Here is a 25,499-nt window from a genome sequence, read left to right as displayed (position 1 = left end):
TGAAAGGAAAAGGGAACTCATGCCCAGGTTTCTTTATTTGGGGAAAAAAGGGTTTGGGTCACAACTTTTGCTGGTTTAAGATGTTACTTGTTTGTAGTTATTCTGAGTGTAAGCTCGAGTGAGGGCAAGTAAAGAGAAGAATATAGAGAAAAACATCTCCAAAGCCAAAACTCCAGATATCACCAACAGTAGTTAAGACTTTGGACTTTGCATAGGTGAGTCATTTAATTGTGTATTAAATCTTAGAATGCTGTTGCTCTGTCTGGCTGTCCCCTCAACAGTAAACCACAAGCTCTTTGCCTCACATATTAATTTTATCTCCATTAGTATGGCTTTTTGTGTTAAACATTCAACCAATGCTTTTTCAGGGCATAGATGTTTCAGTTTAGTAGTTGGCTAAGCCATTTAATCTACTGCATTATTCCATTTAAATCTTTCTGTGAATTGCTAATTAAAACAGAGGGGAAATGTGTTTCCAGCAAATGCACATCTCAGTGTCCTCTTTTTAAAGCCTTTTTTCATTCTGAGCACCTTCCAAGCATCTGAAAATCTATCTTGTTCATGAGAGATTATCAAGGCTTTTAATAATATTATTCTTGTTTCCTCCAAGCCTTAAGGTGATTGTCCATAGATTTAACTATAGCCAAAGGCACCGGCGTTTGAGACTTCCTGGATTTTTCAGTGTCAGGGCTTCAGCAGATGCTTTTTAGTGAGGTATGGATCATATATTGTAGTTTGGCATGGATACTAAAATGACTCAGAAATAAAAGTTTGAGAGAAGATTTGTCTCAACAAACATTCATGCAATGCAATGCAATGCAAACATTCATGATGGATACTTTACTTCACTAAGTTGGAAATGAGATTTGTTTGAACTAGAACCACAGCTACCATCCAAAGCACTTCCTTTACTGAACTGTACTTTCCTTACTAAAAAGACTACGGCATTTTATACCAACAAATCTGCCCCAGGTTTTCTTTTCCTATGGACATTACATTTCTTTTCCTGGATGGAACAAAGAAAGCCAGAAGAGTAGAAAGAAGAAATTTTAAAAGCCTAGCCAATCAACAAACAAACAAACAAACAAAACAAAACAAAAAACCAAACAAACAAATTTACAGAGAATCTAGTATAGAATAGATATGACAGGTTTGTTCAGAAATCCTAGCTTAAATGCACAGATCTGAAAGAAATCTACCACCAAGTTCATCTTTGATGTGAATTTAGCCTTTTTTATTAAGAGACCATGAGATTAAAATGATGGTTTCATATGTCATTTTTCATCCATCAGTCTTCTTAAAATAACAGAGTGCAGATGAAAAAATGAAAATTACCAAACTAATAGTTTGTCCTTCTTAGTCCCACTTGCCATTTGCAGCTTCATTTTGCCTCTTTAACTTATTTTCATTCTGGTGTCATTAAGAGCTGTAATTGTGTATGTACGGATCCATGAATGCATGTACGTACATACACACATACATATGCAAGATATTCTGAAAATATTGTCTTACTATGCATATTATGCACCAGTCATTTTGGTTTTAAGCAACTTCAAGATGCCATTGCATGTGAGATTTCTGTAATCTAATCTAGAATTTTTCATTTTAGCTATTTAAGTGTGATGTTATCCCACAAATTCTTTTATAGTCTACAAGGAGAAATCAGATCCAACAAAGCAACTCAGCTCACCTTTAGATACTCAAGCTAGAGCAGATGAATAGCTATAAAAGATAAAGGAAAACATGCTGAGGTATAGGGATTTAACTTTTCTAAGTCAAAACTTAGCTGTTATGTATCCCAGTCTCCATTATTCACTTTTTCTGCTTACCTCTCTGTCTCTGGAATACTGACACAGAAGCTGCCTGAGAGATCCTGCTCTCTCTAAGTATCAGTGGGTCAGTCCATCCTGCCTTCAGATTACTGAAAGCCCTGTTTCACTGTCTAGAGAGACTGACCAAACCCAAACACTCTGCTCCCCGCAACAGCCTCCGCCTGGCTGTTCCACATTTTCCCCTCCTCCTTCCATGCTATTCCATGTTTTCATATTTTCTCCTTGAACCTGAGGTCACACAGTACCTCAATGGAGATAGACTCCTATTGGGGTTCCTCCTCCTTGCCATGGGGTCCTGGGAGAGGGGACCCTGGGGTAGAGGCATGGCCTAGGCACGGGGTCTCCCTGCTCCCTGGTCACACGTATCCTAATCCTGTTCCCCATTGGTGATTTTGTGTTCCCCTGCCCAGGGAGGACCCTGGTTGTCCTGTGATTGCTCAGTTCTTCAGCAGTCCCCTGGCCATGTGGCTGGAAAATAAAGATCTCTGAAACTTCTATCAAAAATCACTCCCTTTTTCTTTCCATGGGCCTCGGTGTCTATGGATGTTGCAGGAGACCCTACTGCAACAGACTCCCAGTCCTGTCAGAGCTGATTTTATAAATAAGCCTTTGAATGATAGAAAATAACTTGCAATTTCAAGCTGCAGAACAAGGGAAGTGAATCTAAACATTTAAAATCCTTCTGGTCCAATGATCAATTAGGCAATTTATATGTGCATTTCTGGTTTTGTACAAATAGCTCTTGCAAGCTTCACCAAAATGTATTTGCATTTTATCACTCCATCACCCTATATGTTGTACAGTTCATGGGCAATTTAAGGCACTTTCAAAAATGAGATATTACAAATATCAACTTAATAGGGTCAGTCATTATTATGGATGCCCTTTACACATACTGAATCTCTTTTATGGAAGGGGTTATAAATAAAAATGAGCCTAAAATAAGCATCAACCCACACAAAACTTCATTTTTTATCCTATCTATCAGTATGTCTCTGCTCCTTTTTGTCTCTCCAGGAGCCATCTCAGCTAAGCAAAATGCAACTATTCATCACTATTTTTATTTGAAGTACAACTATGAGGAGATTCCCATGAGTTTTTCACTTAGGTCAAGGTGTCTACATTTTCCTTTGCTCCCAACCTATATATGAGTGACAAAGAACTTATACCCACGACACATATTTTGCATTCAAATTCATTGAAACTAATAAATGATATTAAAAAGTGATGACTTAATCCTGAAGACATTGAAATATGTAAAAAGAAGTGGTTTAGAGTTCATGATGCAGAATTACATTTTATGGCTGGATTTATCATTGCTAGAAACACCTAGCCTAGGATCCAACAGTCTCCAACTTGTCAAGATCTAATTCAATTTTTACTATTAAACAGCTCTGCAAATATTTTTATATAGCACAGTCTTGGAGGCCACAACATTTGTGCATTAGACAATTCAAGGCTTGGTAACTCTTTATATTGTTGGATACACTGGAATCCATTCAGGAATATTCAAATTAAGTAAATGTGTTAGTAAGAAAATGAATTCTCCCCATATTAAATCCTGAACAAGTCTGAGGTTTCCTACATAACATCATATTCAGTTTTCTTCTTTTTCCTTCACTTCTTATGTCCTTCTTCAGTACATGAGACCAGTCATCTTTCCTTCTACTCTGTGTTTGGCAGTGACCATTCAGCACATTCCTGTGTCTCAGTCAAGGCACTCAGGTTTTGCTCAGAGTAGCTCCTTGCCTGAGGGTTGTTATCTTTTCTTTGCACAGCCTGTCAGTTCCCATTCAATTCAGCTTCCACTTCAGCATAGAAACACAGAATCACAGAATATGTTGAGTTGCAAGGGACCCAAAAGGATCTTCGAGTCCAACTCCTGACCCTGCACAGGACACCCCAAGAGTCACAGCACGTGCCTGAGAGCATTGTCCAAATGCTTCTCAAACTCTGTCAGGCTTGGTGCTGTGGCCACTGCCCTGGGGAGCCTGTTCCAGTGCCCAACCACCCTCTGAATGAAGAACTTCTTTCTAATATCCAGCCTAAACCTCCCCTGGCACAACTCCAGGCCATCCCCTCAGGTCCTGTCACTGGTCACCACAGAGAGGAGATCAGTGTCTGCCCCTCCTCTTCCCCTCACAAGGAAGCTGTAACTGCAATGAGGTCTCCCCTCAGTCTCCTCCAGGCTGAACACCCCAAGAGACCTCAGCTGCTCCTCATATGGCTTCCCCTCAAGGCCCTTCAACATCTTTATTGCCCTCCTTTGGATGTCCCCAAATAGTTTAATATCTTTCTTATATTGTGGCACCTAAAATTGCACACAATATTCAAGGTGAGGCTGCCCCAGTGCAGAGCAGAGCAGGACAATCCCCTCCCTTGCCCAGCTGGTGCTGCTGTGCCTGATGTCCCCCAGGACACAGGTGACCCTCCTGGCTGCCAGGGCACTGCTCACTCATATTCAACTTGACATTGGCCAGGTCCCTTTCTGAGGCACTGCTTTCCAGCATCTCATTCCCCAGTCTGTCCATACATCCAGGGCTGCCCCACCCCAGGTGCAGAATCTGGCACTTCCCCTTGTTGAACTTCATATGGTTGGTGCATATAGTTGGTACATTAGTTATCTTCTCCTCTCTCCTCAGCCATCACTTTGTCTGCTGGTGCCATTCTTGCATAGTCACTCATCTGGGTAGGTTATTCTGCACAAATGTGGAGCATCTTGTCTTAGGGAATAGTTGTCATCACCTATGCTTGCGCCAAGCATGCTTCACAGCCCTTCCAACCCCTGAACTCACAGCCTCACAGCAGCTCATCCCTGAGCTAAATTATCCAAATTGCACTGCAAATTTTACTGTCTAATGTTATTGGTTTCTCATGGCTGTTCAAATATACCTGAAATACACAAAACCCAACAAAAACACACAAAACCCAACATATACCATCTGTTCTCCATAAACATCTTTTCCTAAATCAGCCCTCCATTTTTCTACACTAAATTCCAGTTTCTCTTTTTCATTGCTTCACAATATTCTCTATAGTCATAATTCAGGAGCTTTTCCTCTGCTAGGCTGAGTCAATACTTTTTTTGCAGCAGTATGAAGGATGATCTTTCATAAGCCGGCTGCTTCTCTTTGCTTCTATGCCACTATCAAGCACACTCTTGTAATTCATAGCCAGCAGTTTCCACAGCTATATGCATTTCCATGCCCTTCATGAAGACATCTTCACTAAGACCACAAGCACAAAATGCACCTTATTTCACAACTTTATTTTCTTGAACTACTTGTTGAAGATACTCTCAGTAATCTTCCTAGCATGCACGGAATCATTATTTATATGATATTCTAGACCACCAATAAAATATTTGCATGAGATTCCCCAGTCATTTTTCTGTGTACGCACTTGCTGATTTAATAAATTCATCCTTTCATATTCCCTTCATGTCAAAGAATAAAACCTCGTGGTGTGTTCAGTAATTCAAGCATATGCATTATTACATACTTGTCTTCTTAACATAGTGGCCCTGGTCTACATTTGAGAGGAAATCCACTGGTGTACTACACACACGCTTCTGAAGCAGTTTCCCAAATAAAATCACCAGCATCTCAGCAACATTTTATTTCTATTCAAGGCACAGAGAGCCCAGACTGCTGTATCAGTAAGCTATACCATTTAATTGGGAGGTCACTGTCAATTTTTATGTTTCTATTTGCATTCACAACTTGATATGTACTTGGAATATTTGTGAATACCCAAAAAGTATTTTTATTTATATTTGTGTGTGTGTGTGTGTGTATGTGGGTCTTTTCTATATTTATATGGGGTTTAATGGCTTATTCTATAAACACTATATTTGAAGTTTTTGAACCAATATTAGAGTAGATTAAGAGACAATGGGTCTACACTTCTTTCCAATACTCTCTAAAATTCTCAGATAATGCAGCCTTATATTGGGAGGTAGCAGTGTTCCATCTGTGACAGTCAAATATTTGGGTTCCAGACTGGTCACTGAAATTTTATTACACCCATGAATGGCAGAGAAAAAGGGTAAAAGAATGTGCTTTACTCACCCAAGGAGTTTGACTGAATGAGTTTTCCATTTAGATCCTGCTTTCTGGGAGTGGCGATATATTCCCTCTTTGTAAAGGAAAAAATCTTCATACACTTTCATTATCGCTGAAAAACAATAGGAAAATCACCACAGTCAGCAAACATTACTTCTATTCCTCTTTGCTCCTTGCATCTTACCAGTGAAATTCTTGTGTGTTGGACTGCATTAAGTGTACTTTGTAATTAATCTCAAAGCATCAATTTCTCAGAAGTGCCCTGTTGTGAGCAAAACAACAGAAATACTTCAACAGAGCTCTCTCAAAGATCTCTTATAATTTTTTTTGGTTTTCCATGTTGTGGAAACTCCCTGTCATTGACTTCTTCCGATACAGTAAGAAGAAACATTGCCTCGTGAAGGCTTACATAAATTTTGAAATCCAATTCAATAAAATGTATCTCCTCAAGGTTCATGTACAAACTACTCAGTTCTGAGTAGCATCTGCATATTCAAGAAAATCATTTAGCAGAAATGTGTAGCCTGTGAAATATGGTGGAGTGACATGCTTTTTTCTGAAACCTAAAGTTCGTCAAATACACAGTAATGTCCTTAAAGAAAACTAGTTTTTCTGTATATGTATAAATCATGACTTTTAGGTAAAAGTGTGGGAAAAATCACTCCTTTTTTTCATAAAAATGTAAGGTGAAAGAGTGATGAACCGGAAATTTTACGCAAGAGAATGAAGATTACAAGTTGCATCTTATGCCTATTTGTTATTTCTTAGGAGTATCATTTATTTGTTTATTAAGAAAATAATTCTGGGTTTCTTTTCGACATATGTTCTGCCACCTTAGTTCTATTTGCTTTATGGTGGGCTAACAAATCCAGAGAAATGAAAATACTTTTCAGGTCTACATTACCTTTAAATTCCAGTGAATTAGAAACATTAAATAGAATCTTAATTCCAGCTTATTTTTAGCTTATGATTTTAACTGACACACAGCTTGGAACATGAGAATTAGTGTAATCCAATTTCCTAAAGTCTTGCACCTTGGGAGTCCCATAAAGTACAAGTTTCACTGACCATTTTTTAAGTGGTTGCACTATTTCTAACATGTGCCTGGTATAGATCTGCAGTATCCAGTAAACCGAGCTCATTCAGTCATTTTTTTCTGTCTGGCACACTTTGAAATTTCTTTTTCTTACCTGAATATTTTCATAAACTTGAAGGAAATTAGCTATCTTTACAACCTCTATCACATTTGGCTGAAAATATAAAACAGTCACAAATTTTAGGGGATGAAAAAACTTCTCAAAACCTAGTGAAATAAGGCCATTTGCCCAGGAAACCTGGCTAAGAATGTACTTTGTTAATGAGGTTACTCACATAAAAAAATGTAAAAAATGTAAGCTGATAGCAATACACAGGATTAAACAGCCATGATGCCTCCTAGGTGACAAGTTGGGGATATGGCTATATCAGTTAAATCAGAAAAAAATTAAATGTTTTGAATTAGTAGTGTTACAGCTTCTGTCAAGCTGCCTGCCAAACCAGAGCTCACATATTGGTAGCCACAGACCAAGTGGAAAAATACACAAACTTTATTCTGTGTTTCTAGATGCAAGCTCAGGACTCCATTAGAGCTCTTTTCAAAGGTCCCCCTCCTCCCTCTGTCCCCAGGACCACCAGTGCACAGAGCAAGAAATTTAACTTCTGCTGATGTCCCTGTACCACTAGGTACAGTATCACCTGTAGAGGTTTCTGAGCTGCAGAGGATCCTGTGGAGGGAGAGCTTGAAAATGATAAAAGGGAACAGAAAGGGTGAAGAACACTCCTGCTAGCCTTATTCTAGGTGAGGGTATCACAGGGGAAGTGAAGGGGACAAGTCATTCAAAAAATTACTGTAGAGGCTTCCCTGGATCTTGTTTTGATACCTTGGCTAAAGGGAGGGAAAGAAATGAGGTTGAACGCAAATACTGCAAAATTCATACCTCCCATGGGAGAACTGAGGTTCAAAGATCTCATCTGTCATCAGGCTGAGACAGGAGAAGGTAGTTTCAATTGTGAGTCACATTGTTCTTGAAATCAAGGTCCAGTTTCAGAAAATAATCTATTCTTTATCAGCAACTCTAAATAATAGACTCATAGAATGCCTTGAGTTGGAAGGGATTTTAAAGATCATCTAGTTCCAACCCCCTGCAATGGGCAGGGATAGCCCCTTCCATTAGACCAGGCTGCTCAAAGCCCCATCCAATCTAGCTTTGAACACTTCCAGGAATGGAATGGTGTTTCCCTGTTGGCTTCTGTTCCCTCAGGAGTCATAGGCTCAACTCTGTATGACTTCAGGTGTGTTCCAGAGTGGCCAGCACATTTCAGAGGCACAGGCAGAGGATCATCACTAGCACCCCGTCCCTCTAACTTTGCATCTTATCCCACACCTTGCCACAGACAAGCCTGATATTGTGTCCCTTCCCCATCACACCTTTGTTGAAGCTCTGCCAACAAAGACCCCCTGTTCCTGAGCAAAGACCCTCCTTTCTTTCTGCAAAAGGTGAGTCCCATCTGGTGCCAGCATGCCTGATGCTTAGGCCATTCTATTGTCAAAAAACCCCATTTTATCTGTGACACCAGCCATGGAGCCATGTATTAATAGACTCAGCCCATCTGTTTCTTCCAATGTTGCTACCTTCAACTGCAAGTACAAAGAATTTAACTTGTGCCCCAAATGAGACACGTTCTTGTCTGTGAAGAGATACCATACCTAAATTTTTTCCATTAAAATGAGGTAGGAATTTTTGAAGTGTGTTTCCAAAATAACTTTAGTTTATGCGAGAGAATTTTATCCATGATTATATATTACATATATACTGCCTGAGCACGCACCCGTGTGTGTGCGTATACATACATTTGTACATATATGTAAATATATATATCTATGTACATGTATATACCTTGCAATCAGGAGCTAAATAATGATACAGTCTTTGGAGTTAGAGTGGTCTGGGTGCATGAAGTACAGGATGGACAAAGATGATGAGAATTCTGGATCTAGGACTGAGACATTTTTATTTATTCAGTGACTTTGTCCTGATACATACTGTGACTTGGACTGAACGAGATGACCACAGTCCACCACCTAATTTTTTTCCCTCTGGCATAGGAGAGACTTTGCATTTCCCAAAATGAATGGATTAATTATTAATGAATCAGAAAAGGCAGCGATTTTCTTAAGTTTTACTGTAGTTCATGCATGAGCTACTTCAGTCATGCTGAGCTTATCAGATCTATGCATACAGATGCAGCAGATTAAAAGACTGATTCCTCTATGGATTCCCCTGCATAAAATGCTTACATAGGAATTTTTATCTCTTTTTAATCATGCAAAGACATGAGAAATAAAACTAGTAGCTACAAAAGGAAACAGAGTTTAGCCCTACACTAATATAGGGCTTAATTAATATAGCCAAGGGCTTTCTAAGATAATTTTCTTGTGTTAGTAAATATAAGAATTTTTCCCAAGATCATGATAGCTGAATTTGTAAGTTTTGTGGGGTCAGAACTCTGATGTATTGCCAACAATGTGTGAGCCTTTCTTTTAATCAAGACTGACTAATGTGTCAGAAAGGATAATTTTCCTACCTCAGCATTATAATCATCAGAGTATTTCCTAAAGCCCATTAAAAAAAAAAAAAAAAAAAAAAAAAAAAGGATGAATGGCCAATATTAGATTGTCCATTTGAATGTTTTCAAAGGATTGGTGAAATATTACTGCTTGAAAATTGGTTTCTTAAAAAAACTAGTATTTCCTCATTTGAATCCAAAAATGCTAATTGCTCAGTTTCTGTACCATGTAAGACAATGACGTAGGTCAGAGAGAAATTGTCATTCAAACTTGGAAGCTGTATAACACAAAATTTTCAATTACATTCCTACACCTACTGCTTCACAGTTGTTAAAAAAACATAATTTTTCTTAACATTGAATATGTTCAAAAATCAAAGTCCATTCATCATCATGATCTTTAAAGGATCTTGAATGCTTTCCAGCTATTAAACATTACTTAGTACATTAGGTAAGACTGTCCCTAAGCACTCTGTAAGTTCTTCAGGAACGACAAGTGAATGAATAATGGAAAATCTCCTTCAGTATTTGAAGATCATATGCAGAAAAACAGTATGATATGGTTTTAAAATTAGACTTTTGCCCTGGCTGCATTTGTAATATGGGAAGATAGAATGAGTGACAAATTACAGGATCATAATTGTGATTCATTTAAAATTCATATTACAGCCAAAAGAAAAAACAGAAAGTGATTTCACACAATGATACATACTCTCGGTTATATGCCTTTATGTAGATCTTGATTTTTCCACATACAGCATCACCTTAACCTGATACACGAAAAGCATTAAAATTTTTAAAAATTACATGAATTGTTGAGTGCCTAAATCCTGAAAAATGGCTGAATATTGATTATTTTATGTGTAAAATTTAGTACTAACAGATTAATCCAGCAAAATGTTTATACACAGACTGTGAACTCAATATTTGAGGCCTGAAAATCTATCTTGAGGATCCTAATTTTTATCATTTTCTAAAACCAGCAGAAATTACTGTCTTTGTATTTAGATCAAATACAGTACGGGAAAGAATATTTTCCTTGAGTAAACATATTTGGACAGAACAAAAAAAAAGAGTGATGATCCGTTAAGTCTGAGCTTCAGATTAATTGCAGCTGCCCACATAACAAGCTTTAAGAGGTAATTTCAACTCCATGATGCACCAAAATGAGTTCTATCTAATAGTCAAAACGATCTGAATAATAAATTTAGGATTATGATAATTCCTTATATAATTAAAGGCAGTAGAAATGCAGAAGTCCCCTGAAGTAAAATCCTTTGGTTTTGCATCAGCCAGCCATCCAAGACAAGCAGACATCCTGCACTATGACCTTTCTCCATCACCCCAAGGCCCACATCCATCAACCTCTCTAGTTACACTGGCCTGGGGTGTGAGCAGGAACCTGCATTTTCAGCTGTTGCCATCCACAAATGGACAGTATCCAGGGTAAAAAAAAAAAAAGTTTCTTGCATTTCCCTACTCAATGCTGAAGTCTCTCTGTTTCTGACCACTGAGAGGTCAGGGATCTTCATTGCAAAGTTCAGCAGAAAAATTCAAAACTGATAGGCCTCAACAAGAGCATTTGTGCTCTGAAATGAGAAATTCTGGGGTATTTCAGTATTGAATGATTTGCTGGAAGGCCCATATAGTTCAGCGTTACCTTCAGAGGAGAGCAGGCCTGGTGGGTTGGCTTTAGCCAGTGGGGGAATCAACCCCAGCCCTATGGAGCAGAGCTAACATTTAATTCCACCTGCACAGCTACAGATTGCTATTTCACCAATGACCAAAGAACTGTCATGAAAAAGGGCACATGGATTTACTGCACACAGATTTTGCACAAATTTTCAACGTATCCAGCTCAAGGTCATTTTACTCATTACAGGCTCTGATGTAGTCATGCTGCCTTTAGGGCCATGACTTACCCACCAAATGTCCTTGGATGAACTACAGTGCATATGACCAGTTTCTTCATTGTGGCAAAGAATTTGTGTTTTCTAATATTTGGATACAAGGTCATTGCACAGTCTAATTATTTCAATAATGTTACCATCCTTTAAATTTACCATACCTTGCACTGGTCCTCTGTCCATGATTTCTTTCATTATATCGGTTTCCTGAGAGGAGGTGAGAGCAGCAACAGAGAGGGCAAGGGAAGATAACACATTTTATTAAATAAAATTAAAACTCATACTAATTTATCATTGTGTGCACATATGTATAGTATAAATATACCATTGTACTTGTGCTTCTGCTGGAGAATATTTGGTTTACCAAATTAGCAAAACCTTCAGAAACATGTTTAAGAAGAACAACTGCACTGTTGTAACTGCATATTTTCTTTTCTGTCTCTAATTTCAATGCAACCACAAATTATCAGCTTTAAAGAGATGATATACAACTGAGAAACTATAAAGAATTTCAACTCTTAGAAAAATTCAAAGGCAACCTAAAGGAAAATTCACTGCTCTATTCTTGAAGTTAAGTGAACATATTAAAATATGACAGATAACATTCAAGCCCCAAAGGAGTAAAACTGGTGAGACAACAGGTGAATGTCATGAACTTACTTTTGAGGACACCCTGTAATGAGAGGCACACCGGTATAACCGATTGGATTTTTCAAAAGCATTGGGACATGGCCCATTTGTATAGTTTTTTCCATGTTCACTTGACACATAACAGCGATTTTCTGCTGATGGCCCCAGGTGTTTGTTCCAAAACGATGGATAACAAGCATATGATACAACCCTGTTCAGGTATTTTAAAAAAAGAGTTGATAAGAAGCTTGCTTAAACATTTTTGTCATTTTATTTCAAGCTTTTAATTATTTTGCAACTGGTGTATTTCAAGTAATATTCTTCAGAATTGTGAATGACTCGTATCTACAACTGGATGGCATTTGCTTCAATTGATATACATGATATTTATGATTAAGTTTCCATTACAGTAGTCCTCTCCCCACCCTTCTCCAAAGAGAAGGTAAAAAATGTGCTTAGCGCTTGTCACCTGGTATATTCATCTCATTAACAATGCATGAAAGTTCACCCTGAAATGGATCAATAAATTACCAATACTGTCAATGGGCTTATTTTAGAAAAAATGGCTTGTGACAGGATGCATGCAATACTGTTAGACATTTCTGAAACAATATACACATTTCTGTGTTAATGCCATGAAAGCCTAGGAGAGGGTTTCTTTCAAAGAGCATAATTAAATATTTTGCTGAAGCAGAATATTTTAAAATAGGCAGTCCTATAAAAAGCATTTGTATTTAGGTAGTTCATCAATTATACTGGACTTTCTGAATCTGAGGAAGTGAAAACTGTATTTCTACACAATATGGAGTATAACTGTGTTTGCCAGTGTATACTTAGTCGTCAGGAGTTTTACAAGATGAGCTCATATATGTTTCAGCTATTTTGAGTAAGAAATGGCATTTTCCCATTAGCATTTGGTGATAGAAAATCTGAGAATGTCTTTTTCCTTCTGCCCCGACTAGATCACATACATCCAGAAGCTTCAAAAGCAATTCTACTTAGACGAAAAGGGATAGTAAATTTAAGGTTGTTAGGCTGTTATTGCTTAGGTCTTCAATCTGGTCACTGACAACCCCTTTTGATTCCTTCTGAATTTGACAGTATTCTGGATTCATAGGTATCCAGTGGGGAACAGCAAGTATTTTGTCCAAGCATGCACAGATTGTTACTGCTCATTTTTTAATTTATTATGCTGTGTTTCTTCTACCGGGTAGAAGGAAATCTTTGGTTTATATATGTACACATCTCTAATTATTGATAAAATGTGTCTGTCTCTATATGCATAATCATTCCATTCAGCACTGATGATAGATTTTCGAAAGAAACACAGGATTGCTGCTGAGTGCAATCAGGCCTGCAAGGCAGAGAAGGTGGGCAAATACAGTCCTTAGAGCATGATTGACAATAAGCAGGGCAGGAGCAGGCAATTACAGCCTAGTATCAAGTATTCCTCAGGCGTACTTAGAAACCCCTCAGAGGGAGGCAACAGAGGAAAAATTCATTCCTGGGATAGGGATTTTTTTTTCCCCTCCTCTCAGCTGGACTGTCCCAATGGGCTTGTCACAGGTTCTGCATGGATGGGTCTTATTTGTACAACAGAAGTGAAGCAATAAAAGCTGCACTGGCACACTGGAGCTGTGTGGCTATCCAGATAAGATCACTCACTCTGAACCAGGAGCCACGTTTGAATCTTTTCACCAACCACAGTTTCTGCAGACATGTTTAACATAATTGAACAGCTTTCTGCTGAAGCATGATTTTGTATGTACTGAAGCACCAGCACACCAGCAAACATTAAAAACGCTTCAAGGAGAAGACCTTGCCAAAAGGTTCTTTACAGAAGAAAAACAGAAATAGATGTGAATATGTTTATATGCACAAATATAGATACATATATACAAAAATAACGTTAGAAACAAGCAGAATCCAGGTACAACCAGGAAAACTCTGTAGTATGTCCATACATTCTTGACAGAAGTAGTTTTCAGTCATGTTTATGTGTCCAGTCTAATGAAAATTTTTGTGGATTTATTGGATTTATATGTTTGAATTGTGAGATAAAAAAACAATCTTAAACGTTAGACTATGCTATTTGTAAGTTGGCTAATAACAATAACATCTTCCTCACACCCTGCAACTGCCAAGAAACCAAGGTAAAAATCAGATTAAGCCCTGTTGTGATTAGAAGCACTATTTGCATTCAAGTGTCTAACCTTAATACTACCTGAAAATGAAATTTTTTTCTTCATTCTTGATGAATATAACCTTTTAGTTTTCCTTATTAGTTAAAATAGATACTTTCAAAGAACACTTATTTCTCCCAAATTGTAGCTTTTAACTGAAATACCTAAAATTAATAATAATTAGTAATAGAATACATATTTATTCTTTAATTAATGGAGGAAGATAAAGAGAAAGAGTGATATTTAAACAGTGTTTCAGCTCCACTTATAGCAGATTTCACTGTTAATTGGGTGTTCAGTGATTCTAAAACGTCAGGTCTCAGCACTGGCCTAGCTTCATTGAGCTTTATGGAAATAGTTTTCTGACTTCACTGGGGATAGTTTAGGTCAGCTTGATTTTTCTGGACATCTGTCAAAAACCTGAGCTAAGCACACTCCAGAAATCAAAACATCGGAAACTTCAAACAGCATTGAACACCCGCTGTGATAATTTACAAGGCCCCACAAAAAATCAATGTATTTTCTCCCTATTGCAGGGTATGGAAATAATAAAAAAATGATTGCAATATAATGATTCCTAAAAATAACTCACCTGAAAGTGTGAGGAAGCAAGGACTATTTGACAGGGCTCATTCAAAAGACACTTCGGACTTCTATGCCATAAATTTCCAATTTTTTTCATTGTCACAAGTAAAAGGTTATGGATTATGGGGTTTAGCTACAAAACTGATTAAATTATTGGTCTGGTGAATTAAAAAAGTTAATTTTTTTTTTGTTATTCTCGATATTATTTGCTCTTGGCTTCTGTCAGAGACTTAACACTGGGCTAGACGGACCCTTGCTCAGATCCAGAAGAACTGTTCTTGTGTATTTCCAGTATCTGTTCTAAAGATATTTGGGTATTTCCCTTAATGTATTTATTTGTGTCTGGAAATGTTGGAATGGATTTTGAAATATCATTTGAACTCGAGAGAAGAAAATCAGATTGTAGAAATGTTTATAAAAATAAGTAAGTAGGGATACCTTCATATGTGGTACTTTGATGGCAAATCAATGATCAGGGATAAAAATGGTAGCAGGAAAAGGTCTGTCATAGCCCAATGATGTTGTACATGCTGGAGTTAGCTCCATGGCAACAAAAAAGCTTAATAAGTGACTAAGAAAATAATCTTGGATTGCTGAGATTTGTTGGAGATCTAGTTAGTTTCCAAAAATTCCTGATGGTTTTCACTACTGCCCTTCAGATTCTTTACTCAAGACAATCAGCTGCAAGAGGCTGGTGAACACCATGAGGCTGAGCAATAAGCCAGTACTTGGGAGTGTGGAGGTGAAAAGACAGTTCACAGGTGTGCTGTGTGAGCTGCGGTGCTGTGGCTCTAAGTTTCCAGGCTTACATCAGTCAGAAAGCCTGCTCAGCACACCACTGTCACACTGCTACTCAGTCAGGTCAAACTTAATGTTACTGCATTCACACCTGTGAGGGTACAGCCAGGCTGATAATGAACTGTCCTGTAGAGCTTCAGCCTGCCGTGCTTTTCTTTTAAGAAAAAGCTTACTCTTTTATACTTAAATTGCATCTGCATAACAGGCCGTGTCACTAGCCACAGCGGTAAGGTCAAAATAATACTACATTCTGCCATAGGAAGAATCTTATTATTATGGGGCTCATGGTAGTTGTGCCCATACAGGGATAACAGTCAGAGGGAATAGAAGACTAGGAGATTGTCCTACTGCTGCATTCTTTACAGCTTTTCCTCTAAAAATAACTTGCTCCAGCTATTGTGGAGATAGTGCTCATAAATATTATTCTCATTTCTTCTCTTATCTACACCAGCATTTCTTGTGCTCCTGTTCTTAACAGGCAAGAAAACAATCCAGAGAGAAAGAGTTGGAATTACTCTCCCAAAAACATGAGCTACTGAGTAAAATGGGACTGCTCTTCTAGTTATAGAAAAGTATTGCAGTTTAAAAGTGCTTACAATTAAAATGTCAATTTATGACTTTCATTTCTTCATGCAGAAATCCTTTTCCCTGACCCCCTGAGGTGCTGAGAGGCTTTTGCTGGGTAGAATCACTCAGCTAAAGGATCTCCTGCTCAAAACCTAAATGACAGCCAATTTAGTGTTGAAACCCTGAGAGAAAAAGGCAGAGGAGCACTCGATGTAAACTCTCCCTATAACAATACAAAATCCTTGTCAGGTCAGAAATAGTTTGATACACTTGCAGAAAGCAGAATTATCACTTGTATAGTGTGACAGGTCTTCTCCTGGATCCCCAGGCTGTCATGTCAACTACAAAACATCATGTCTGACATTCTTTTGCTCTTGTCATGGTTTGTTTGTTATATAAATAAAATTAAATGTCGACAGAGAGAACACCTGAGATCTCTCTGTCAGTTTCAGATATAGCAGAGTAAGGGATGAGATTGTATGAAAACAAGACAGGAAACAGATTTTGATATGGAACAGAAAGGACAACAAAATTCTGATAATGTGAAAAACAGCAGGATTTGATTATATGGTATCTAAAATGTGGTTATTGACATTCTCCTGGAAGGCATTTCCAGGCACACAAACTTCAAGGAGTTGATGGAGAACAGGCAGGGCAGATTTACCATGGCAGGTAATGACTGGCTCCATAGAGAGCAAGGAAAGCAATAGCTATCATTTACCTTGTCTTTAGTGACATTTTCAGCATAGGTTCCTGTGGTGTTCCTCTAGTTTACTGGGTTAGGTTAGTTGCTTACAAGGTCAGCTGTGGACTGGCATGCTGAAAGGTCGACAGGTCAAAGTGACTGGTGTCTGTTTATTAATGGCATTCCCCAGCAGACAACACAAAAGCAACAGTTTTGCATCTCTGTTAACAATCTGGACAGCTAGATATAAGGCACCCTTAGAAAGTTTGTGGAGAATGCAAAACTGTTGGGGAGGGATTAGCGTGCATGGCTGCCATTCAGAGCAGCGTTAATAGGCTGAAGAAATGAGCCTGACAGAAACATCCCGAAGTTCAACAAAGACAGATGGCAAATCCTGCCTCTGAGCCAGAACTGCCCAGGTACTGGCAGGGCACTGCCTCTGCTGTTTCACAGAGAAGGACAGGAGGCCCTGAGAAACAGAAAGTTGAATGTAGGTGAGCAGTGAGCCCTCTTGGCAAATGTGGACAGTCAATACTGGGCTCTGTTATCAAGAACATTGCCAAGATGTTGTGAAAAATTAATATTCCCCTCAAATTCCTACTCAGCAGATGGAGTTGTATCTTCACTTACATGTTCCCCAGGAAAGACACTGACAAACTGATCAAGACCAGTGGAAGGCACTTAGGGGACTGGAGCTGAGGCAGCTGGGCTTGTTCAGTTCAGAGAAGGAAAGGCAAAAGAGTATACAATTCCTGTCTTCCACTATGTAAGGAGAGGTATAGAGGAGACAGAACAAAACTTTTGCAGATGCACAGTGAAAAGTTGGAAGGCACCCATCACAAGGCCTACCAAGGAAAATGCTGATATGACAAAAAAGTGTTTGACCATAAGAGTGGTCAAAAAAACTGACCTGCTGCAAGAAAGGTTTTGGAACCTCCATCCTTGAAGATACTAAAAATGTGTCCAGGGACATGGTCTAAACAGTCTGATCTAATTTCAAAGTCATGCTTTGAGCAGAATGTTGGACCAGGTCACCTCCAAAAATTCCAACCAAAATAAATTTGTGATTCCATAAATGATTATATCCCATTTTAAAGTTTCTAGCTGTTCATGAGGAATTTGACAGCTGTTAACTCTGCTTAGTCTGACCTGAAGGAAGGATCTAGGTACAGTCCTTAACAGAGTGTTGCATTCTGGAACACTCGTGGGACGAGATTATTGCAATTTGCTTTGTAGATAAAAGATGTTTGATTCTTTTGAATATTCACAATATTGTCTCATGCAACTGGCTGCTTACTCAAGGTTGTTTAAAATGAAGAGCCTATATCTCAAGAGACACAAAAGTTTTGAGTCCATTTACAGTGTTGTCTTATCACAACTTAAGCAACTGGTTCAATTTAAAATTATCTAAACAGCCAGATAAAACATTTACCCATGTGTTCTCAGATATCTCCAAGCACCATCAATACTTCCACCATTACATCCATGTTGGTTCCTGGTATCACAAGAGATCAAGTTCTGAGCAGAAAGGTTGTCTGTGACCTGACCCTTGGAATGAATTGCTATTCTATCTGCTGCAACACCTGTATGGAAATAAATTGTCTGTTATCAAAAACAAATAATTACTCACAACTTTGCATTTGTTTTTGTGAAAGAGGGATGGAAATACAACCTCAATATTTTCTGTCTGTGCAGGTATCTTTCCTAAACAATACTGATATAATCTGCCCAGACTTTTGTGAGAGAGGACTGGGATATTGCAAAGTATCATGAGCAACTTTGCTGAAATATGACAAATCCCTAGATTTACTGGCTATTATAAAGTCCCACATATCTAAACATTAGATGAGACATTTGCATAATTGTCTCTACCATGTTTGTAAAAGTTTGTTTGCATATTCATATGTGGTTGCCTTCAGCAGAAGAAGCAAATACTTTCCAACTTTCTGCAGCTGAATCTCCAAATCTCTTTGCTTTCTTCCTATTTTTCTTTCCTTTATGTGAGGGGGGAAAAAAAAGGAGAACAGTCCTATGAAGAAGAAAATTTAAGACTGAAAAATATGTATTGGTTTTATTACAAAGAATATTTGGAGATGTTCATATTAACGTGTAACTGTAGGACTCTTTGTACCTCCTTCCCTTATCACACAAAATTATTCTTCTGGGATAGACACCTTATCTGAATTCACTCAGATAATGATGATTCTTAGTCCTTATGTATTTATGAACTGATTTAATGTAGACTAGGTTAACTAAATTGTGGGTGAAACTAAGGTACTTCTACCTTCTTTATCGAATGACAATGAAACAATCATTAAGCCTCACTTCTGGTCATTACCTGTGATTAAATTTTATTTGTATTACTTTAAGCCCCAAATTTTTTACTTTGAAAATAAACTTTTAAAAAATCTCTTGAAATTCAAATCCCTGTCAAAATCAACACTAACTTTGCTGAGCTTTGAGGAGGACTTCAGAAAAGAAAGTTTGTTGATGTAAACTATATTTTGAGCTTCTGTGAGATGTCCCATAATAATGAATTTATTTTCATAGGTATAAAAGCCTTTTACTGTAAAGTTTTGGAATACTTACAGAAATTATTCATGATAAGAAAAAATTATACAGCAGTGCTTGTCTGTTCATTGAGCAACAATTAATCTTGTAAATTCAGATTGAAAATGTTAGATGCACCTAAAAAATATGTGAAGGCATCTCACACTATATAGCTTTGAAAATAATTATGTGAATTCCTTATGGAAAGGAAAATTCAGACACAGTATCTGGAAAGTCTTCCCCTCAGTGATCTCTGTTCATCTCTGCAGTAATCTGTCAGAAGAGCTTTTAAAAGCTCTCTTGGTTTTCTCTTTTTAAATGTGCAGTGGATAAGACATATCAGAAAAAGAACCTGTTCAGTCTGGTTTTTTCAGGGAGCTGGGATTATCTGGACTAAGTGCTCCTTTCCTTCTCTTACTGCTGTGATTTAAAGAAGCAGTTGTAGAAACCTGCACCTGTGAGGACCCACTGGCCAAATTAAGTCGTAAAGATTGATTGCATGATTTTTTTCTCTATCTTTATATATCCAAGTATGCACTGAAATTTATTGCAAGAAAAATGTACATTTTTACATCAGAAAAACTGATTTTTCTAGCTTCTTTAGAGAAAGTGACCATTGTGCCCATTTCTCATAAAACCAGAATTGGTAGCACATGAGGTTGGATTGCATTATTGACATTTCTTACAGAATTTGAAAGATTGTTTCTTACTCGAATATTTGAGCAGTTTTAGGTTTTTCTTCTCATAAATTTTGAAAACATTTTACCCAATTTTCTTAAGTAGCAAGGGTTGGACACTGTTAAATGCAGAAACATATAAATACATGTAAAGAAATTAAAGCCTGCCTGTTTTAAGCTTTCAAGTCAAGCATGTAGTTGCACAGACAGGATGGGGATTTTTAAAAAATTACTCTACTAGTTAAGATAAAGTGCATCAGTCAACTAATTTTCTACTTTCTGTCACAAAAAAAATCTTATGTTACACAATTTTATGAAAAGCGAAGTGCTGCAGCTTAGATTGACATTTTAAGACTTTGGAACAACACAGAGGGAAAGTTGTAGCAATTTTAAAAGTTCCTATTTGCTAATAAAAAGTGAAAAGTGAGCTGAAATTATGTTGTAACTAACCACTACAGTTTTCATTTCACATATAACATCACTGATACTTTTAAAGGGAAGGAAAAAAATATTACTTGCGGTTGAAAAAGCCCAGGATGCTCCACAGTTTCGCTGATCCAAAGGATCATGAATCCACTCAGGCCACTCATAAGTCGCTGAAAAAATTGCAGGAAACTTTTCTTCTGGAAGTGACTTTCCCTAAAACAAAATGTAGAAGATCTGTATATGCTTCATTTCCTATTTTTATCATAAATTCTACTGTAATTTTGTTGGTAAACTTGTTAATTTTTAGACTGCAGAAACCTAAAGCATTGGCCCCTGTGACTTCCCAAGCAACTCTGAGGTGGTTTCCCCATGGCTGGGTGCTGTAGACCTCTGAGAGCAGGAGGATTCTGGCACTCCATTAGCTGAACTGAAAAGCTGAGCTTCAAGACTGCCAACCTGAGTAACCTGACCAGTTTCTCTCTGATTTTTATCTCAAACAACAATCCAATGAAATTTGCTAAGTATGACCCAGCTGGCATTTTTGGAATGAAAAGCCCTCTGTTACAAATAGCAGTGAAGTTAGATACCTGCTGCCCTGTTCTCCCAGACACGTGGGTGTAGGTAGGAAATTTTAGTCACTGTGGGAGAGGAATCAGTACAGTGTATCACTGATTTGTCTTTTACGTAGAGGTTATTCAATCAGAAGCACTTATTCCCATTCCAGAATAAAAATCAGTGATTTTTCTTCTGCTTTTCAATCTGATAGTGAATTCATGAAAATTCATGGTCTGCTCACTAAAGCAATTTGGCCAGCCATTTCTGCCACCTTCATCTCTCAGCCTTAATTTATGCCCTCCTCCAAAGTCCTCCAAGCTTTGAACAAATATTTGCATATGCAAGAGCCATCTGGTACAACTGCTAATAATCTGCTCTGTGTTCAACATATCAAAATCATTGACCCATTTTTGTTTTTAGTGTTGAACTTCATGGAATGATTGATTATATTGTGCAAGGAAATAGGAATGGCCACAGAGAACTGCAGTATTAAGCCATGCAATCAGTCTGTTTCAAAAAATTGTTGATAATGTCACTTCCAGAAAGAAATACAAAATACAAAATAAGATTATCTGTTCCTAAGAAAAACTCTCACTGATGCTTCTTTCTCATAAGCAGGCAGAAACCCTGAAGACGAATGGCTTCTATCCTGTTTAAATTCTCTTACTGTTCTTCAATTTTCTTATCTTCTGATTCTGGGTACCCTTGCTAAAACATTTTTCTGAATAGTTTATGTGATTTATAATCATAAATCTAAGACATTGCTAAGACAATTTAAACATTTGAGGCCTGTTATTTCAAACTATTTTAGGACTCTTCAGAGAACCTAATTTTAGCCCTTTGTCTGTATCAAGATCACTTTGTTGTGTACACTGTGAAACAGCAGCGCCTCCATCCAGCTTGCACGTCTGGATTTGCCATAGCAAATCCCCAGCTGAGAAAAAGTGGGAAAGGAAAAAGGAAGCTTGTACCTCAGGTCTGTATCTGACATTGGGATACAGCCCCCACAGGCAAATTGATACAGTCTGTGTGCATTCCCAGACCCAGAGGTTCTAGGTTGACCAGGTTAGATGCAGGCTGCGAGTCCTGAATCAATTAAAGAGTACTGCCAGCTCTTAGATCACTTCAATGATTTTGAAAGTCTCACCTCCACCCATAAAAGGCCAGTAAATTTTTTAAACCTTGGTAAAATATTAATCTCAGTATTTTGATTAATCAGTTTCAAAAGTCTGCTTTTTCAAAGGGTTTTATATACATGGGACTTGCAACTTCAAGTGACACTTAGGAAGCAGCAACTAATTTAAAGAGTAACTTGACAAATTATCATTATGTTCATTATTAGCGAGTAAGAACAAGCTCAAGATTTACTTTGAAGATGAAACATACGGGAGAAATCCCAGACAAATAGAATTTCTTTTATATGATGAGGCTGTTCACTACCAACCAGTAAAAAAGCAAAATTTGGCAAATGTTTAGCACAATTATGTGGGTAATGGCTGCTTACAATGATCATTACAATGCCTCACTACAAAAGAGGCAGTTGAGAAAAGCAAAATTCTAAATAGATCTCCAGTCTGTGACAATGTATTACTTTATGTATTCCTAACCTACTGCCAATATATTTATAAGCCTCATATTGTAAATCCCAGAGCAAACCCCTCATTAACCCTTAGCCTTGGCATTTAGAAATGCAGGAATGACCTGTAGCCAGAAACATTGGCTTTTTTCTGAAAAAATTGCTGCCCTGATATTGAGAAGTACTGCTGCTCTGTGACAAACATTAAGTCTAGACAACAGTTTCTCAGTGTATGCTCCATGGATCAGCATCAGACAGCACAAGGCAATCAGCAGCATGACTGGTGAACTATTTTTAAACCTTTATATGTACTCTCTGTAGTGAAGTTAGCAGCCTGGCCAAAGCAGAAAGGTAAGAGGATATAAAAGAGCACTTGAATTTGAACTATGACTTCTTCAGAAAACATAGATGACCAATTAAAGAAAAAAGGCCAGAGATAAATGAATTTGCAAATGTGGACACTTCTTTCCCTGAGGGAAAGCAATTTTTTTTTTTTTTTAATGGAGGAAAAAGTTTCTGGACATCATTTTCTTTGTGAAGACAAAATGGGCATGAATGACCTTCTATTTGCAAGACAACTACAACTGCTGAGGGTTTTTACTGGGAAAAGCCATATATCAGTGGAACAGAGGGTGTACTTTGTCTACTTTCCAATTGGTTTTTTGAGTTTCTAGATATTTAGTGGAAAAAATGGTGCCTTATTATGTATTTCATTTTCTTGTAAGATGGCATTTAGGTGAGCATCTTGTTGCTGAGGGGTGCAGATCCTACCATTGAAATGTACCTCTTGCCAGGACTTGTGCTGACAGAATACCACCAAAAGTGCACCACAGTAGTTTTAAAGGTGTGGTGGTTATTCTTGTGCTACATGGAACTTCAAGAATGGTTGTCTCCTGCAGTGAAAATGCCTTCTCAGATGGAGGAGCTTCAGCTTTGTCAGGAGTCAAACAGTTTTAGTGGTGCACTTAGCTGTTGGTCTGTACTCAGGTCTAGCCATACTATGTAACAGAGAGCCCTCAGTTCAGATTTAGTTCTTGCTCTATATCATTGTCTTTTAGGTATTCTAATGTACCATCATGTTAAACTTCCCTTCCACACAAAAGCATCACCTTATTGAGCAGGTATAGTCTTTTATTAACAGCAGAACTTTTAAAAGCTCTAAGACAAACTTCAGGAAGTTTGGATTTCCCTAAGATGACATGTAGATCTGTCACACTGTTTAATTTGAATTAATCCTATGAAGATTTATTTGTAGTTGGACAGTCAAAGAAACAACTAAAAAATCTCTATTCCAGAAGCAAACTTTTTGGACACTGCTGGGATTTGATTGTGCTGTACATATAAAATTGTTAGCACAGAAAAGCTTAATATTTTTGAACTTTTTTCCCATGCCTTTGAGTAAGAAGCCCCTTCTACACAAAAATGTTTTTCTCAAGCATCCCCAAAAGACAACAGAAAATAATTTGCAACGTCAGGCTCTTGCATACCAGAAGCTATCATTTTTTCCCCTTAATAATAGATCAGAAGCATGCTGAATAAACGGGTTTTGTCAAAAAAAAAAAAAAAAAAAAAAAAAAAAGTTGTATTTAATGAATGGTAGCTGCAGATTTCGGATTTATTTCTACTGTACCAGAGCTACCAGTTAATCAGGTCAGTACAAGCCCAAAACTCCTGAACACTAATTGTAGTTTTTTAACCACTAAATATGTGGATGTTTAGTTTTGTGACTTGCAAAATGGGAAAGGCAGTAATAATCCCATAGAACGCATGACTATTTAATTAGTACCAGTTTATCCACAATAAGTAACTAGTACATCAGCCTGCAAGTGAATTAGTAGTCAACAAAGTCACTTAAAGGTTAAACCATAAAGGTTTGAGAAGTGTCTCTGAAAAATATTACAAAGTCATTATTTCTGAATTTTTTTATTCATATCTCTTTTACCCTATTCTGAGTTGTCAGTTACAGGTGAAGCTTAATGGAAACACTGTCATGGAAACTCACTAGTTTTGAATCACTTGGGACGTTGTAAATGTGTGAGTGTGCTTCACTGTGTATCAGTGACAGAAAATTATTCAGGAAAGGTGAAACAGGGGCAATAGTCCATGAAAATCTGGTAAGATATTTATCTTTGAAAGTGCCTGGAACTTATCTCCATGGCTTCTTTTGTTTTGCCAGTTGGAAGAATCGATTGATGTATCCCCTGATGAGCCCAATGCATGCTACGAAATTGTTGGATGGTGCAGTGACGGTAGATATGGATCTGCCTATTAGTGAAGGAAACTGTCGTTTTTAAGTGTTGTTGTGAAGTATTAAAATGTGGCAAAGACAGGTAATTCCTGAGGCAGCACAATGACACTAAAGAGATTATATTCTTCTGGGAAACTACAGAAGGAGACAAAATCAGAGAAATTTGGAACTTCATAGGAAACTTCAGGGAAAAATATTTTTTATATCACCACTAGCTAAGACAGAAACCATGGGGCTAAAAGCAAGGAAGTTCTAATAATTCTGAAGAGAAGCCATAGGTAGGAGATGGGCTCAGGTACAACTGAGACCCATTTTATGCAAGCTGAATGAATTTTCCAGAAGCTGAGAAAGTCATACAGAGCGTACTATTTTATATTTTTAGCCTTTGTAAGTAGAAAGATTTCTTAGAATCCTGTGGAAAGTATGTGGTTCCAGCAACATGTAAGGAAGTCTCCTGACGGCTTAATGCATGAATGTACAAAGCTGGATTTCTGGAGAAAAATCCACTGAATCTCCTTGGGTGTCTGGCAGCGCCAAAGGGAGTTGGTTTGTGGCTCATAGATTTCTTGAGACAGCAGACAGAGAAAATGTGACTGAGAAATTTGTCAGT

The 25,499-nt window shown here is 37.7% G+C and overlaps 1 protein-coding gene across 15 annotated transcripts in view; it reads right to left on the bottom strand.

Moving 5' to 3' along the window:
* TINAG (tubulointerstitial nephritis antigen) overlaps positions 1 to 25,499 on the bottom strand; it is a 132,262-nt gene that overhangs the window by 94,989 nt on the left and 11,774 nt on the right. For all 15 annotated transcript variants that reach the window (XR_006014129.1, XR_006014132.1, XR_006014134.1 and 12 more), the window contains exons 5-9: positions 20,600 to 20,723; positions 18,290 to 18,440; positions 12,070 to 12,250; positions 11,571 to 11,616; positions 5,903 to 6,008 (exon numbers count right to left, since the gene is read on the bottom strand). Coding sequence is in view for 2 of the 15 variants with exons in the window: in XM_042016682.1 (XP_041872616.1) it covers positions 5,903 to 6,008; positions 11,571 to 11,616; positions 12,070 to 12,250; positions 18,290 to 18,440; positions 20,600 to 20,723 (608 nt within the window). In the remaining 13 variants the exon portion in view is untranslated. The remainder of the gene's footprint in view (positions 1 to 5,902; positions 6,009 to 11,570; positions 11,617 to 12,069; positions 12,251 to 18,289; positions 18,441 to 20,599; positions 20,724 to 25,499) is intronic.

This window comes from Corvus kubaryi, unplaced genomic scaffold, assembly GCF_017639235.1.
Source record: "Corvus kubaryi isolate FWS band 111438036 unplaced genomic scaffold, C.kubaryi_AGA036_p1.0 split3-73, whole genome shotgun sequence".
Lineage (NCBI taxonomy): Eukaryota > Metazoa > Chordata > Aves > Passeriformes > Corvidae > Corvus > Corvus kubaryi.
The sequence above is the reverse complement of the archived record's forward strand: the minus strand, read 5'-3'. Positions and strand labels throughout refer to the sequence as shown.